Source organism: Ischnura elegans, chromosome 3, assembly GCF_921293095.1.
Source record: "Ischnura elegans chromosome 3, ioIscEleg1.1, whole genome shotgun sequence".
NCBI classification, from domain to species: domain Eukaryota; kingdom Metazoa; phylum Arthropoda; class Insecta; order Odonata; family Coenagrionidae; genus Ischnura; species Ischnura elegans.
The window spans coordinates 65,642,169-65,659,281 of record NC_060248.1 but is presented as its reverse complement, the minus strand read 5'-3'; the positions used below and the strand labels follow the sequence as shown (position 1 = coordinate 65,659,281).

General features: G+C 37.8%; 1 protein-coding gene across 1 annotated transcript; it reads right to left on the bottom strand.

Annotated features, from left to right (window-relative positions):
- Window positions 1-3,133: 3,133 nt before the first annotated feature.
- Window positions 3,134-14,704, bottom strand: LOC124155944 (leucine-rich repeat and WD repeat-containing protein 1-like). Its single transcript, XM_046530174.1, has 6 exons — window positions 14,352-14,704; window positions 14,140-14,282; window positions 13,834-14,060; window positions 12,644-12,878; window positions 10,980-11,278; window positions 3,134-3,702 (listed from the first exon to the last, which is right to left on the bottom strand). The coding sequence occupies exons 1-6, from the start codon at window positions 14,505-14,507 to the stop codon at window positions 3,350-3,352; spliced, it is 1,413 nt and encodes a 470-aa protein (XP_046386130.1). The 5' UTR covers window positions 14,508-14,704; the 3' UTR covers window positions 3,134-3,349.
- Window positions 14,705-17,113: the final 2,409 nt, after the last annotated feature.

Here is a 17,113-nt window from a genome sequence, read left to right as displayed (position 1 = left end):
TCAAACCATCATAATTCAAAGCTTCAGCTGTATATTTCGCACAGAATGTCTTATTTACCATTAAATATGAATAAGACGTCGTTATTTTACCGTTGGTAGCATCATGGTAGCTGCCGAAGCTAACTTCACCGTATTCACAGTCGCAGTGATTTCGAGTGTTTGGTGATTTAGTCACCGGCAGTGATTTCGAGCATTCGGTGATTCAATCACCGGCAGTGACGGGCAGTGATTTCGAGCATTCGGTGATTTTGTCACCGGCAGTGATCGGCTACTTCTATTCAATCACAGGTGGCGATATATCGCATATCACTTGTTAGTAGCCAGCGCTATCATCACCGAATCCAGTGATTGAATCACCGATCACGGTGATTTCGAATATTGAATCACCGACAGTGACTGCTACTTTTCAGTAACGGTGATTCAATCACAGTTAGCGATATATCGCTCATCACTATGGCTTACTGATCAGCTGACAACTCCATATCACAGTTTTTGCATTCTCTTCCTTTATAGTGCTAGTTCTATCCAAATCCTGTATTATCCTTCCCTAAAGCAGATTCTTCTCTTCACTACATTTCTAGTTCTTGATTCATAAATTTTAATTCCGTGCACTAACAATGCAATGGGTGTTTATTCATGCACAATAATTCTTTAGTATTAATCAAAACTCCTTAATTAATTAGCCACTTATCTATAGGTTAATTTCCCATTCGTTTAAAAGTTTTTCTTAAGTTCCCACTGGAACAAAAGTGCACAACACACGTGGATAGTCTAAACCGTGTTTTCAACAGTAAAAATACCAGTACAGTGCAGGGCGGGACGACTGCATGTTAACAGAAAAAAACAACCCGGCTTTAGTTCCAATTCCTTCATACATGAGGAATTCTTCTCGGGTTCTCAACCAGGTTAAGTCAGTTGTAGAAGCCAACGTTTTGGAAGACAAGTCGTCTTCTGAAACGTCAGCTTATATGACTGAATTAACCTGGTTTACATTTATTTATTTACCGTGGGTCTGATGATTGTCCAATTGGCCTCATCAGAAAAGGGATAAATAAATAAATGTAAAGAAAAACAAAGTTAATTCAGTCGTATAAGCTGACGGTTCGGAAGACGACTCGTCTTCCAAAACGTTGGCTTATAAAACTGAATTAACCTGGTTGAGAACCTGAGAAGAATTTCTCAATATTATTAACCGAGAGAAATTAAAATCGTTTACCCCTCATAAATGATGATTTTTTTCTGTTTTTCTGATATTGTGAGATTTACCTCAATAATGTCGGAAGGCTCAAGCTTGGTGGATGGCCCACGGCCTGGGCTCCCCCTTTGATCCGGCCCTGGTACAGTGGTAATATGTATACATACTTATGTAGCATGAGCATAACTACCGTATTTACTCGTGTAAGTCGCACCCTTGTGTATCCCGCGTACCCCGATTTTTGGGCCGGCTCGTGAGGGGAAAAAAACTTCCTAACGCTTTTTGGGTGCGGTCTAATAGGAACTCGTGATTCGTTGCTAAATCGATAAATTTACGTTTCCATGATTAATAAGGTTAGCAGTGTTAGAAATTTAACTCTTGTGAAGGTTTCCAAGTTTCAATGCTAAAATCTGGAGAAATGAACAAAAAGAATTTGAGGGAAAATGGAACGCGGCTTACATTAAAATTTGGCGGATTCATGTAAGCAGCAAACCCCAATTTTTACGGGTAATTAGTAAATACGGTATGTTGATATTGACAAGCTGTTGACACTAAGAAGAAGAGAGATATTTAGGTATTTCAGGCTTAAGAGCAGTAAACATAACAGGTGGAGTTGTGAGGAAAACACTTTGAAGCTGACAGAGAAATTAAGTAAAGTTAATGAAGTATAATGCATGAGAATATGTAATGACCTTTTCCAGTTAATAACAGCCACACCTGAATTTTGCTCTTTCTGTCATACTTTTTAACGGATTTTACACAACATTACATTTTACTTGGTCTCAGCCTATGCCTCTTGTGAAGTGTTTTTCTCTTTCATTTCAATATACTGTAATAGCAACTTAATTCAAATTATGTATTAGAGCTAGGGGCGGTTTGGGGTGATTGGGAGCCCTCTGCTAGGGCTCATGCGATAGGGCCCTCCTTTCCGGAGGATTCTAGGGTTTTACCCTGGAAAAGTTTAGGAAATTGCATGCCCGAAAAAATGGATTTTGGCTCTTAAAAGCTAGGTAAAAGTTAATAAAAAAATTAAGAAAAATTACTGTGAAAATTGAGGATTTCACAGCTCATAAAATTTATCGATGTTTTACAGCTCTATTATCTATTAAGTGAAGTTGTTCCTTGAAACTGCACTGAAGTCTAAAAAAAAAACCTTTTTGAACTACCATTTTTAAAAGCATCAGGTTCTCTTCATTTTTCTGACAACTTTAATTTGTTTTTTTTTAAATATAATCTGTTAAGAATTATGTGAATAATTTTGTATTATCAGCGCTATCTGGTGTGTGTTGTGTGCGCATGCGCATACTAATGATAGATTCTCGATGTGTGTGATGTATGTGAGCAGGCAGTCAGTCACTCACTAGCCAGCAAGCAGTTATGTTGGTAGAAGAACAGAGCGATTTCCTGTATAGATCATTAGTTCGTTACAATATTAAAGCGTATCTTTATCTTAACGGCTTAAGTTATTTATCGCAAACCATACCTTTCTCAACATAATCCTTTTACACTGAGGATGTTGCAAATAAAGCAAATAATGAAAACGCGGAATTTTATAATTTCAAAAACACCTTGATTAAAGTAATCTGAGTCTTTTATTATTATCTTTTTATTTTTTCTATTTTAATATCTTTTTTATTACACCTTTCATTTAAATTCACATTCTATGCGAACGTTGTGGAGGGCCCCCTAAGCTCGAGTACCACTGTGATCGCCAATGCCAGACCACCCCTGATTAGAGATTATAAACACCTTGATATGCTGATGATGTTTTGCACTCATTATCTACTATGATTTAATTTAGGCTGATCTTTTGATCATTGATGCCAAAAACTACATAGCTTTTCTAAAAAAATAACATTTACCAGCAAATCAATGGTACGTAAGATTATAACCTAAGTAATTCACAGGAATTAGGTTATTACAAAATATTTGTAGATATGTATGTAAATTTTTATTTAAAAAAATGGTAATACATACCCAAAAATTTCTTATCAAACACATTCCATGAAGTTTCAATGTGATAACAGATTTTTATATCACCTATCATGAATCCACAACTTCTTTGTTAAATAAGTTCTTTTAACAAATTAGTTCACTGATAAAATGCAACTGCACTTCTTTGATGTAAGAATGTATTAATCACAGCCATTACTGTCACTTCAACATTTTGTCACCACTGACCATCTCTTCATCATCAAAAGCTTTCCATATGCATACCAAATTAGTACTTGTGACCGATGCCAGGTGAATGGCTCCACTTTGAGTGATGCCCACAGTAACATGATCAATTACTCCACCATGCCCTTCCAATCTCTTCACCTTCCTAGCATTTTGCACTTCTGGATCTGCTAAAGTACTTGGCCATAGCAAACGCTGATGAGGCTCTGTCATTGATGGCTGATCTGCATCTCTTTTAACCCTCTTTGCTTTGTGTTCAACTACATTCCTGCCAATGTTATACAACCAGACGCCACCTTCATCATCTCCACAGCCCAGTAATTGCCCATCTGAAACAAAATGTAGTCATTCGTGAAATGCAACAAATAATCCTTCACTTTAATTTTAAGCTCAGGCTATCCATTAATCACACAATGATTTTAAGACAAAATTGTGAACCACTTCTCCTATGTGTTTGGTGTGGACATAGACATCACCATTATACTTCAATATGCAATTACAGTAAAACTTTGATTTTACGCAGTTGGAGGGACCGAAATATGGGCACTGTGTAAAATCAAAGTGTGTAAAATCAAGAGTTGGTATTGAGGAGGAGTATAGATTTCAGGATAACACTTGCTCATTATTTTTAGAACACTCAGTCATACACATTGTATATATCTGATTTACGCCAGAACCGGAACCAGAAAAAGTCTCATATATGAGGTTTTACGGTAAAAGAGAATGAAATCCTTTTCAATTGCGTCTGATACGTTTCCCGGATTCTATTACTCATTTGGAGGCAAGAAAATGAAGCCTAATAATCTTATTTACTCACAAGCAACACCACAGATGACATGTTACCTTTAGAGAAACAACGTTGCATTCCTGAACAATGTTTCCCGTGGTTGAACAACATGATTGAATTGCTAGCATTTCTGGTGCTAAGATTACTTCTTTTACCCAGGAGAAATTCCAGAATGGTGTTACTAAATGCTCGCAGAGAAGCTAATTTTGGAAAATATTCTCATTAAAAGCACTTTTCAGGAAATCCGTTTAACCACCTACAGACAAACAAAGATTGGAGATTTAAGAAATGAGATATCTGAGGATGGTCATCCAAATTAACTCCATTAACAGGGAGCAAAATTTTGCTAATACATCACAAAAGCTTTACACCCTGTGGGCCTAGGTTCAAGTCCTGGCAGTAGCAGAAACTTATCAGAGATAGCCCTATCCCTACTTGAGTGTAATGTGGAGGGCTTTTCCAGTGCACCACTCTATCCAGCAGATGGGACGTTAAGTCCTGGTCCGTTTGGAGTCTGTCATTACAACCTGGCTAATGCCAACATAGGGTTCCTATCCCCCCAGCCCTTACTTCATGGCGCTAATGACCCCAGCTGTTGGTTACCTCCTTCCAAATAGCATACCATAGATAATACGGAGCACACAAGACCCGGGATATTCGGAAATTCAGATTTTTCCGGTGTTTAGATCACTTTTTTTTAAGTGAGCTATTTAAATAACCGCGCAAATACCGTCATGCCGCCAGTGATGAGTAAAAAAATTATTAATAGTCCGGAACAATTTTCCCACTTTATAATTTTTACGCATTAAAAAAGCATTTTCCCGTGAAATTTTAGCATTAGTAGATCGAATCTACCGGGTATAGCTTCTCTGTCGGCATTCTTCCGCGCCGGGACCTTTGACTCAAAAGCCGTGTGACTCAGCTTTACGTAATATTTTGCTTCCCCATATCTGATAACAACACCGGACACTTTTTGTATTTCAATTTAATGGTGTTAAGCCATTCTTGAGTTTAAAGGGACTGCCTTATCACTCACGTCTTGAATTTGACTTCAATGATTACATGACGATTGACGACGCGAGTCATTCTCCGAGGGCATTAACTCCCGTTCCGTTAAAAATAAACGCTTGTCTCCTGGAGTTTAGCTCATAGCTATTCATGTTCCAGCCATGTTTCACTTAAAAACCCACTGACAATGAGATACAAGTTGAGTAAGTTCTGATAAGCGCTCCGCGCAAGCAACTTTCCCTCGCCTCCATTCGTCTCGTAGATGCGGGGTTAGCCCGCGGAATGAGAAAACACATGCTGCTTTTACCATCGTGTTGAATCACCATCGACTTACGTCCATACTAGAAGTACGACTATCTTTTTTGATTCACCTTGGAAGCCAAAATTTTGGCACGGAAGGATTTTTAACGGCTCATTTCGCCATTATATTTCGCTGGGGCGACGAAAAGCATAGCGTTGGCAAAATTCTAGAAAACCTTCCGTTAGGGATAGATATTCCGTTGTTCATAATTCCGTATCAACGACCATCTACTGTAATTACAATAAAGATGTTATAAACAGCGTTGATCAATAAGTCGAATAATAAACGAAATTGATAATGTTCATATCTCCGGCGATCATTTGTCTTAATCAAAAGTAGTTACGCATACACGGCGATTGCCGTATGTTTTAAGTTTCGATATCTCCTCCTACGGCATAATTTGAACTAACAGCGATATTTGCATTCGTAAAGGAGCCTGAAATATTACTGAGAGGGCGCAGGGGGAAGCAATAATTAGATTCGCGATGTTTTTAGTTTCACGCTCAACAGCGCGGCATCATTTCAACCGTTCCTGTATTCATTTTTACAACTCATTGAGACGAATAAATAACCTAACTTCATATTGCTCCAGTCGGGATTTTCAAAACAAGTCGAAGGACAACTGCGTAAAATCAAGATTAGCGGCCTCTTTGGGGCTGGGGTTATGCTGCGCAAAATCGAAAAACTGCGTAAAATCAAGAAAATATGTAAAATCGAAGTTTCACCATTGCAATTCCCTATGCTTTCCGGCCGGACTTGAGTGTCGCTGCGTAAAAACGAGACTTGATGTAAAATCAAAGTGCGTAAAATCGAAGTTTTACTGTATGAAGTTCAAACTGTCATTCTCCTAGAAGTAGTATGTAGTTATGAGATACAGTCTGGTACCTCTAGGCATTTGAATGATCAAAAATTACATTTGAAAGGATATTAAAAAATGAAGCATCATTAAAAAATAAATTTATAAAGAATTTTATGGTAAATATACATGTCAAGCATAAAAATACATTGTTGCATCACTAAATACACCAAAAATGTATTATTAAATAACAATAATGATAATTTATTTATAAAAAGTACAAAAGCTGATATGAATGGGATTTGATTGCAATGCATCACTTAATCCCTAACAGAATTGCACAAATGAGTTAAACCGCAGTCCCACATTGAATTTCAATGTTATGCTTTGGTCCCATTGGTATATTTGTAGCTTTTGTAAGCAGACTGCTGGTGCAGGATGTGTTTCTTGCAATGCAGTTATGTTCATTGCATCTTGTTTTATTGCAATGAGAAAAGAATTGAGCAACATCAGCCAAATTTAGAAAATATTTATATGCCAAGCATGTGCTTCATAATGAATTTACTTATGTCCTTTCTGTCATTCTCCTTATGGAAACAGGCGCATAACCTACAAATTTTTGAAACCTTGATTCTATGTATATCGTAACACAACTACATGGCAAAACACTTATGGAGTTAAACCTTTTCCCTCATCATGCTAGTATTTTCATTATATGAAAAAATATTCTGATAAAAATTCAAAATTAAAAATATGAGGCATTACTGACAGAAAAATAAACACGTCAATCGATCCTCTACTTTGAAACTCTGTGTGAAAATATTGTGGTCTAACATAAGACCTGAAATAAATAATTCAGACAACACCTGACAGTAGAAATAATTTAAAGCAAAAACTTTATATGCTTTGTCTCCTTAATATTTCTTTCAACTTCTCCCTGTTTTTTTCAGGGATTCATTCACCACCATATCATTTTCTTCTTTTTCTCTCGGTATTCCTCTCCTCTTTGCCATTTCCGCAGGCCTCATCTGAACCACATCTCTGCACTTTACATTTGCTCCAATTGCATAACTGATCAAATTCCACAGATGCCTTGACTTCAACACTAACAATGAAAATCCCATCCCAAACTTTTCTCAATGGAAAGAGAGCATCCTTGTGAGTTCTCACCCGACATGTCTTTCTGCACAAAGGCTTTACTGTGCCAGGATTAATTTTAACAGCTGCCCATACATCCTTGAAGTCCTCTCGTTTGCTAAGTCGGCTTGCATAGAATGAGTGTCTGTATCCCTATTATAGCCAGCAAGCTGTACTTTATCCACCTGGGAAACAAACTTTTTGAACTGGATACCAACATGGTCTCCCAGCAAAGTGGTCATGTGGTTGGCAGACACAAGAATCCCAAAACAAGAATCCATGACTTTTACACTGCTCAAGTTTTTTAAGAATGTTGTAAGGATCCAGAAATGATCCTGCAATGGTAAATTTTTACTGAACTGAGTTCCACTTGATTATCATTACAATGGGGACCAAACACTTCTTACCTTCCAAACTAAATAAAACCACTTTGATGCCCTTCACTCTTGTATGATGAAGAGCAAGGGTGGCTGCCAGACCAATAATGATTTGGGATAGTTTCAAATCAATACGTAATTGCAACATCATCTACATTAATATTAAGTGGCTGAACGTCTGACTTGACAAACCACAGGTACAATCTCAGAGATGATCCTCAATGTCACCATGAAGAAATGAGAGGACTGTTCAGCATCTGATACACTTTGAGAAATGACACTATTGTCAAGAATATGACACCATTGTAGCAATAAAATGAAGTTTCTCCAACAGAAGATCTCAATCAATCAATGTTTAGAAGTTGTGCATCGGCCTCAAATATTAAAAATACTTAGCATTTTTCATGGTGAAAAACACGCATTTGCCTGCTTCAAAGGGGCATATTGCTTGGTTGGGTAAGATTTTCACTCATGAGATTATTATACAGAGTTTCAGCCAAGACATAATGCCAATGATGCCTTTTCTGATTACGGAGTTCCCCAGAGGAATTTTAAAGCAATACACATTTTCTTTGAGTTTGCATACTTTACAGGGGGTGTGGCAGTTGGGTGCATAAGTGCTCCACTCCAGATATCATTTCATGTGGCATCAATTTTGTCTTGATTCAATCATGGACTGTGGCATATGGATCCCATATAGCAATGCACATATCTTCTTTGGGCAGTGAATGTAGGAACATAGGAGGAGAGCACCAAAGGCATGATGTATGGCACTAACTAATTATTAATTTCCTTGTGCGAAAAATCCACAGAGGAAAAATCATTCGCCTTGACTGGGATTGAGCCCGGATTCCTCGATTTCCGGCTGAGTGGCTTAATTGGCCGGATTAGCTTAACTGGCTGAAGCACTCGGCCAGAAATTGAGGGATCCGGGTTTGAATCCCGGTCAAGGCGAATGAATTTTCCTCTTTGGATTTTTCGCACAATTCGTGCATTGCGGGTGAATCCGTAAAAGTTATCACTGAGGCTAGTCTCGGAATGCTTATATTAATTTCCTTATTTCAAAAAAGATTCTGAGATCTCCGACATTTCCCTGTCCAATTATGCTGCATTTCATTTCCCTGTCTTTTTTGTATTTTCCCGGTCTGTAGCCACCTTGTACTTACATTCACAATATAGCAACAGAGGCTATTCAATCACCACATCGCATTTTTCCCACAAGAATCATGCTGAGAAACTAATACATATGTTCTCATACTCCCTTCTAGAAAATTCTGCCAAACCATATATTGTATTTATTATATAGAGAAGCGGGATAAGGGGGGAGCTAGGTGTGGGATATCCTGGGAGGTAACCCCCAACAGTGGTGGGGGTCTGAAAAAAGAATCTTTTTATCTAGTTTAAATTGGATGCCTTAATGTGGTTTTTAGAGATATTAGAGACAACAAGAATGTAATAACAAAGGGGAGTAAACTGTCTAGAGGTGCCTCCAGCCACATGGCCGTTACAAGCCATCAACCGTGAACTCAGATCCCTGTCTTCAAGAAAAAACCTCATCATTATTGAGTTCTTAGTAACTCTTTCTTCTAACTTTTCTCAAGAAAGATTCATGTTTCAAATCAAAACACCTCACTGAAAATTCTGGTTTCAAATGGCTGCGCATATGTTAAATATGGCTAACAAAACTTTGGTATTTTAACAACACCCCAAACAATTTCAGCCACTGCTACACGTCTCATCATCGCTTTGGTAGCATTAACACTATGCTGGATGCTGTTTCTAATAGGATAACTTACTCAGTGATTCAACCCTAAGGTTGGTTTAGAGCGTTTGGGTAAGAGCTCTCTCCAGACTAAGCCACAGGTGAGTGTAAGCCATTCAAGTCAGATACTCTGTGTCAGAGGGGAGTGTGGGAGCCACAGCCACTGAGACACAGCACTTTGTTACTGATCGAAGGTCCTGAGTTTAAATCTCAGGAAAAGCCTTTACACACCCTCACCAACAACCATCCAAGTGGGAAATGGCCCAGACCCATCTAATCTGAACAAGAGATATTCACATGCAGACGACTCACCTGGCATGAGCACTACCCTCACTTAACCAAACCAACCTTCAGGTCCAATAACTGAGTGATTGACCATTATGATGAGATTTCACAAATGACAAGTCAATAAGTTGTCACATTGTTCAATACTGGCACACCTTTAATGCAACTTTACCGCCAGACCAAGTACCCTGCCAAATGCAAATGCAAAACCTCCATGGTAATATGTTGTGTTTGAATTTACAGCTTATTAGTGACCCCCACCATTCTCATTAACCCTTTCGTGCCGGATGTCGGGTGGAGCCAACGGGCATTTTCATAAGCAAAACACCTGACGTCGGGTATAGCTGTCGCGGATTTTTCAACGCAAACGGCCGGACGTCGGCTCTGGCCGACAAAAGGGAAGGCAACTGACCGCTGAGGTAGCAATTGTCTCATTAATTCAGGCCCGGCCTGAGACCCAGCTTAGCGAGTCCTTAGGGCCACTCCTAGGCAAAAAAGCCCGACCCTCCTACTCATTTATGACCATCCTCACCACAGGAATCCATTGCATAGCAGTTACGTTTTCAATGGTTTTTTCAGTGATATGTTTTATTGCATACTACTATGTTTTTATACTTTGAAATGAATTCTTCGTTTGGTTCTGTGCCCAAGCAATTTTTAAACGGAATTTTAGCGTTAAAAATAATGGACTTCCGGACTTATAGTCTTATTACCTTATATTTACCAACTTATTTGTTATTAACGCTAGAAACCCGTTTAAAACTCCACAATGCTTAAAAAAAGCATTAGTAATTCTTTCTGAAGAGTAAATCATTTAAAATCAACTGGAATGTTTGGTTGAAAAAAACACTCGTAACGCAATAAGTTGACCGTGGATTCGTGCTATGATAGGGTTAGAGGGTGAAGTACACTGTCGGCCAGCCCCGTTAAGCTGGGTCCCAAATCTGAGGGACGAAAATATCCCAGGCAACTCACCCCGAAAAAAGAGCCCCGTACAGAGACGTTTAAAATATTCTTATGCTATTCGTAGCACGAAAACGTTTTTCTATTGTAGGCGCCGGTAGGAAAGGGTCAAATAAAAATTTGCTGAGTGATAAACGTTTTTGGGATTTTTTTTCACTTCACATCACTATTTATATTAATTATAACTTACCAGGAGAGCAGCCCATTGCCATAAAGTAGTCATCAGTGTCACTCCACCGCAAGCATTTCACGGGAGTGACACTCAACTTGACCTTTCTGGATTCTGAAATCTTATTGGATTTGACCTGCATGTTTTCTATTGTGGCAGCTAGGTTCCACAGGTAAATCAGTCCTCTAAGTGCACACTTTGTGGCTACTAATGAGCTTCCAGGTATACACACCACAGAATCCACAAGAGTTTCATCATCATCTGTTTCTCCATTACCCTCGCTGACCTCAGGTAGTATAAACTCAATGCCTTTAGGTTTCCTGCAAAAGACCCAAATGAATATTAAGGAACACATATATTTCAGCATTTATAATGCAGATGCATTATTTAGTGTAGGATTTCTTTAAAAAATACTCTCTTCGTTCCTCAGCGGCTGCCACTCAAATTAAATTTTCTTCCATGAGAAAGCTAACTAAATCAGCAAGTGAGATCATACAACGTTTATTGAAGAGCTATTGCTTGTAAACACTGAACTACCACTGTAAATTACCAATCATTTTTAAAATAAAATGGGAACTGAAGTTAATCTAAAGCCCTGTTTACACGGTACATTAACACGTACGGGTTAATGTCTAAATATATGAACGCGAGAATGAACACCAAAATGCACCGTGTAACCACCCAACTTGTGCGAATGCATGCACAGAAAATAGAACCTGTTCTAATTTGGTTCATGCATTCGTACACGTTCCGTTCCGGTCCACAAAAATCATTCACGCAAATGTACATTAACTCGTATGTGTTAATGTATCGTGTAAACAGGCCTTAACACATGATTGTGCTAAATTGTAACAATTTGTCTAATGGCAAATGAGCATTCAAAGCGTGAAATTCTTCTACTTCAAATTTACATTTGTATAGAATACATAATTATTTTTCAACCTATTTACAAGCCAATGCATGGAGAGAAAAGTACCAATGTTAGTTATTAATAGATGGCTTGCTGGCTGGCTCTTCAATGGATGGATCATCTATCCAATACTGCTCATATGAAATAGATAAATGTGTTAGGAAACATCCCAAAATACAATGAGTAGATATTTTTTCCTTTATCATTTTATATCAAAAAGTTAATATTGGACCATACTTGCACAAAAAACAACAACTTTCAATAACAATGATAAATAAAGATATTGTGGTGCTTTCGGTTCCATGGATATTTATTTTGGACCCTTGTAAACAAGGCCTATTTATAACACAAAATCACTCATAGGCATTCAAATAATTTGCAACCAGCTTACTTTTACCAAAATTAAGCAATTATTTACCATTATGTCTGTAATTATCATAAACTCATTTTATACTTCAATTTCAAGTAACTGCGCAAGTTATTTTCATTAACTGACAATGTCAACTTAATTTACCTCTTAATCATCAAATACTCACTGATTGCATAAACCAGATTTAGTCATTGATAAGCAGCCCTGAATCCATTATCATTTTATGGAAAAACTTAAGGACAATAAACTTCCCTTAATCTCTCAGAAATTACGATTACGAGAAAAAAGGACTTGCATTATAACAGCAAATCAATTTGATATTACTAAAATATTTCTAACTTCTTCCAAATAAGCATTTATAAAATAATAAGATAACATCAATGACAAGCAAACTAGCTGTACAACCTTTGGTGAGGTGCAACATTCTTTTCCCATTTCACTTCATTCATTGACCAGCCAAACAGTCCTGAGTTGCATCCCGCCAACAATACATTCGAAGTCTTAGAGAAAGACAAGGAGAAGACCTCTGAATGAGCTGTTATTGACATCAAAAGTTCAGGCAATTTGGGCTCGGAAGAATCACTCCAGGGATGACACTGAGAAATATCCCATGCTGCAATGCTACTACTACTCCCACCACCTGAAATAAATCCAGTCAATATTTCAAGGATGAATGACATAAACAATGATACACAGCAGTAATACCACCAAAATTACATAAATATGTACTTTCAAATAGTGTATATGGATTTTTTGGTATGCTGGCATAATTCAGTAGACACACAATATGATGAACAAAAAGTAAAATTTAAATCCATTATTGATTGAGATGCAAAATTTAATTTTTACCTGATATGTACCTTCAGATCTTTTAGGAAGGAGGTGGATGAAGCTAAGAAATTATTGCAGATTCACATAACTACTTCATGTTTACTGCTACCTCAGTTCATATACATTAGAAGAATTTTCTTGAGTACATACGGATGCGGTAAATGCCTAAGTACATGCGGAAATTGAACAGCCATAAGGTTTCTAAAATGGCATATCTTGAGCATGCAGAAAAATGATACCATGATGCACCAAAATGACACTCAGGAAAAATTATGAGACACTATCTGTTAATAATACAAAATATGGGCAAAATGGTTGAGAGCTAAAATGATTTAACCTGTATACTGACACAGAGGGATTCGTAGCAAGAGAAAACGGAGTGGTATTTGTAAAAACAGAATTATTTCTGATAAAAAAATGAGTAAAAAACATTTAGTTGGAGATAGGAGGCAAGCATCGATTTCAAATAGGAAAAGATACAGCGACCAATGTTAACCAAAGAAAACTTTAAGAGCCTGAGTAAGGGTATACAATTAATTAGCTTCTGGATAGCACTTTTTCATAGAAATAGAATTGTGATTCCACAATCAAAACATTCTTAGAGAATATATGACTTCATCAATAACAGATTTTCCAAGACATACAGATATCATTACCAATACAGAGTAAATAGATTTCTGCGCCAAAATATACCATAATAATTGTGCCAAAAGCAATTCACAATACACAATGAAAACGCTAAGAGATGATAACGTATTACTTACAGAAAAGTACACCGTGCATTGTTGGATGAAACACCAGACAGGAAATGAGATCTTTAGCTTTATTTTTACTCGGAGGACTCAAGAACTGAGGTGGAGACAACAGGGAGCAGTTTTTAGTGGGAAGAATAAGTTGAAGATAGCACTTAGAACCTCCAACGGCAAGGATGTTACACTTGCGGCCGCGACCAGGGTGAAGAGTTGTCCAGGCCAGAGAAAAAAGTAAGATTCTGAAATGACGAAATCATATTTTAGTAAATACGAATATAAAAGACTCAACAAAAGACAGTAACGTTAATAGTGACTTACGATGCCTCCTCAGGGTAAAACTTTTTCGAAACTTTCCCGGTTACCGCATCCACTAAACATACGCTATTTCCTCCGCAAGTAGCCAATAAATTCGTTGTGTGTCCGGGAGAATTCATATCAGGTTCAAACGCACACTGCCAAACCTAAAAGGAAAAATATATTATCAAATCGAAATAAACATATATACCTAGCTACACTTCTGAATTCAATACCTGAGTTTTCACGTCAGCAGGATCATTTGCTTTGGAATGGCAGCGAAGAAAATGAACGGGTTCAAAAAATTTATTGTCATATTCAAGCCCTTGAGTGCATTCCTCAATATTACCTGATTCATTCTCATCAGAATCATACGTTAACTTTCTTTTCATTTTGCACACTATATTTGAACCATTCAGACCCAACTTTCAGCTATTACTAACGGCGTGAAAATGATACCAATACAATCACAGATATTTGAACTCTTATTATTTATAACCTTCGAGTTCAGACTTACGCACTAGTATCTCACTCCAACAAAAATTATATTGTTCACCCCAGTGCCCCCGACCACAAAACTTCCCGCTAATTTTACAAATGACAAACGAAAAATAGAAGATAGTCGATATTCGATTTTTTCGATATGAGTCGATTGTGGTCTAAAAACGCGGGAGCTCGAATCTATTTGCAAAAGACAATGCAACTTGAATTAAAGCACTAAGGAATATAAGTTCGTTAAAATACAAATACAAAGGAATATTTATATGGAGAAATGAAAATACAGAACTTTTACGTAGCTTTTCCGAGTTATGTCCATATTTAAAAAGTAACTGCAGTCAAATTAGCGTCGAAGGGATAGGATCCCTTAACCTTTATCGTCCATGCGGTCCCAAAAGGGACCACTTAATGTTTTCGTTTATGGCCTTGCGGTCCCTTTAGGGACCACTGACAATGAGACACACTTCGTTTAAAATCGGCCGGTAATGAGTTTCGTCGCTGAGATAGAGTAAATATTTTTTTAGACTCCTGGAATGACACTCGCTAAGATCATAAAATAGGTTACTCTAGCCATTTGACTTAAAGCCGTCCTTTAAAGGCTAATTAATAATTTTCATGCAAAATTGCCTATATACCATGTAGAGGGAAATCAATTTTTGATATTCAGCATGAACAATAATTTTAGTTCAAAGTCAATAGTAGTAGAGCATCTTTATTACGAAATCAATGGAAAAGAATGGGAATGCGTGGTGAGGCTGTCTGGATGGACATAGGCGGATTTAGGGGGTAGGCACGGGGGCACGGTCCCCCCAGACGCTTAAAAAATAGACAAGATTTTTAATAGGGTTATCATTACGTTCGTTTTATTTTGTGTATTACGAATCCTTCATCATTTAATTTAATATAATTAACTTTCACATCAAAATGAAGAGAATATTTTCTAAAGTAATTGCTGTATTTTGTTTTTGATATTAAGCATGATAAGACCTGTCAGACCCTTGTCCCACCCCCATCCTGGATCCGCCCCTGCCTATGGATGAGGTAAAAATGTCAGTAAAGTAGGTTGATATTCAACAAATGATATTTTTTCGAGGAACAGAGACGAGTAAACAGATAATGGAATTCCTAGCACAAAAGGAAAAGTAAGCATTTTTATATGGACAATGCACTGAAAAACAACGACCGTGCGTTAGAGAAAGAACAAAAATAACCATATAATTAAGGCTGATTTGATATATTTTCACCTCTTTTACCCTATAATCATCCTGTTTATGAAGTAAAATATTAAATAAACCACAAATTGGTATCATATAATTTTACTCTGTTCCACTTTCAATATCAATCTATTTTTTGCTCTTCCCATGCATATACTGTTCCCAATAAATATATTTTAGCTGCCAAGGCTCTATAAATGCTGGCATGAAAGAAAAACTATACTTTTTACTGCGGTGATAGAAATTAAATTTCGCAACCAAAAAATAAATACCAGACATGTCTACTAGGTTCCATTCCTATTCTATGAGGTTCACAATATGATTAGAATGAATATATTGATGCATGTGTAAATCACGTCAGTGGAGCATAGTAACTTTAGTGCTGGGCCTTGAAAAAGGGTCTGGAGAATGATGGGATAAAAAATGCAGAAGATTTCTAGGAACATGAAACTTTTAGCTCCGACAAGCAGTTTCCAGATTCTTTATATGCCGTGAAGTGTGGTGACGTATCTTATTTTCGATCGATGGCCACACGTGATTAAAATTTCTGTCACGTCATCCCAGCCGTTTCCACCAAATTTTATCACATCAGCGCATCCAGTCTCTTGATACTACATACTATGCTACAAACGCATTCTTTCGCAGTATCCAGATACCGAGAATGCCACAATATAAATTACCTTCATCAATCAATATCGTTTTTCAATAATAAGATAGTTTTATATGATCATTGAATTAAGAACACCCATAATTTTATGCGGGGCAGCCTCGAATAAGCCCACCGTGGGTCAGAAAAGAAAACGGTTCTAAGAATGAATACGAGACGTTTTATCCACCCAAACATTCTTCCCTCGGTGCCCTCATTAATTGGATCCTTTCTATCCTTCCCCAGTTATGGGTATGCGGGGAGATTCCCAACTACTCAGGCCAGGGGGACTTCCCAATACGGCTCACTCCTGGCCGAGGGGAGTCGAACCCTTTGGTCATCTCGGAGCGCCTGTCCGGTGGGTCTGAAAGTCGAGGGGCGGCGATGCTGGGCTTGAGTCCAGCTTCGGAGAGTGGGACGGAAGGGACGTATTTATGGGAGGCGATGGGCATAGCCGGCGAGGCCGTTAGTTAAGCGGGCGTGGTCGTCCCGGTGCGGCTCGAGACAGAATCGAATTACGTGCCACTGATTGGGCACGGCACCCAGCGAGAAAAAACAGAGAGAGAGAAGGAGTACACCCACTCGAAGAGAAACACTACTACTACTATTACCACCACTACTGCATTACCACCAGTCAGCT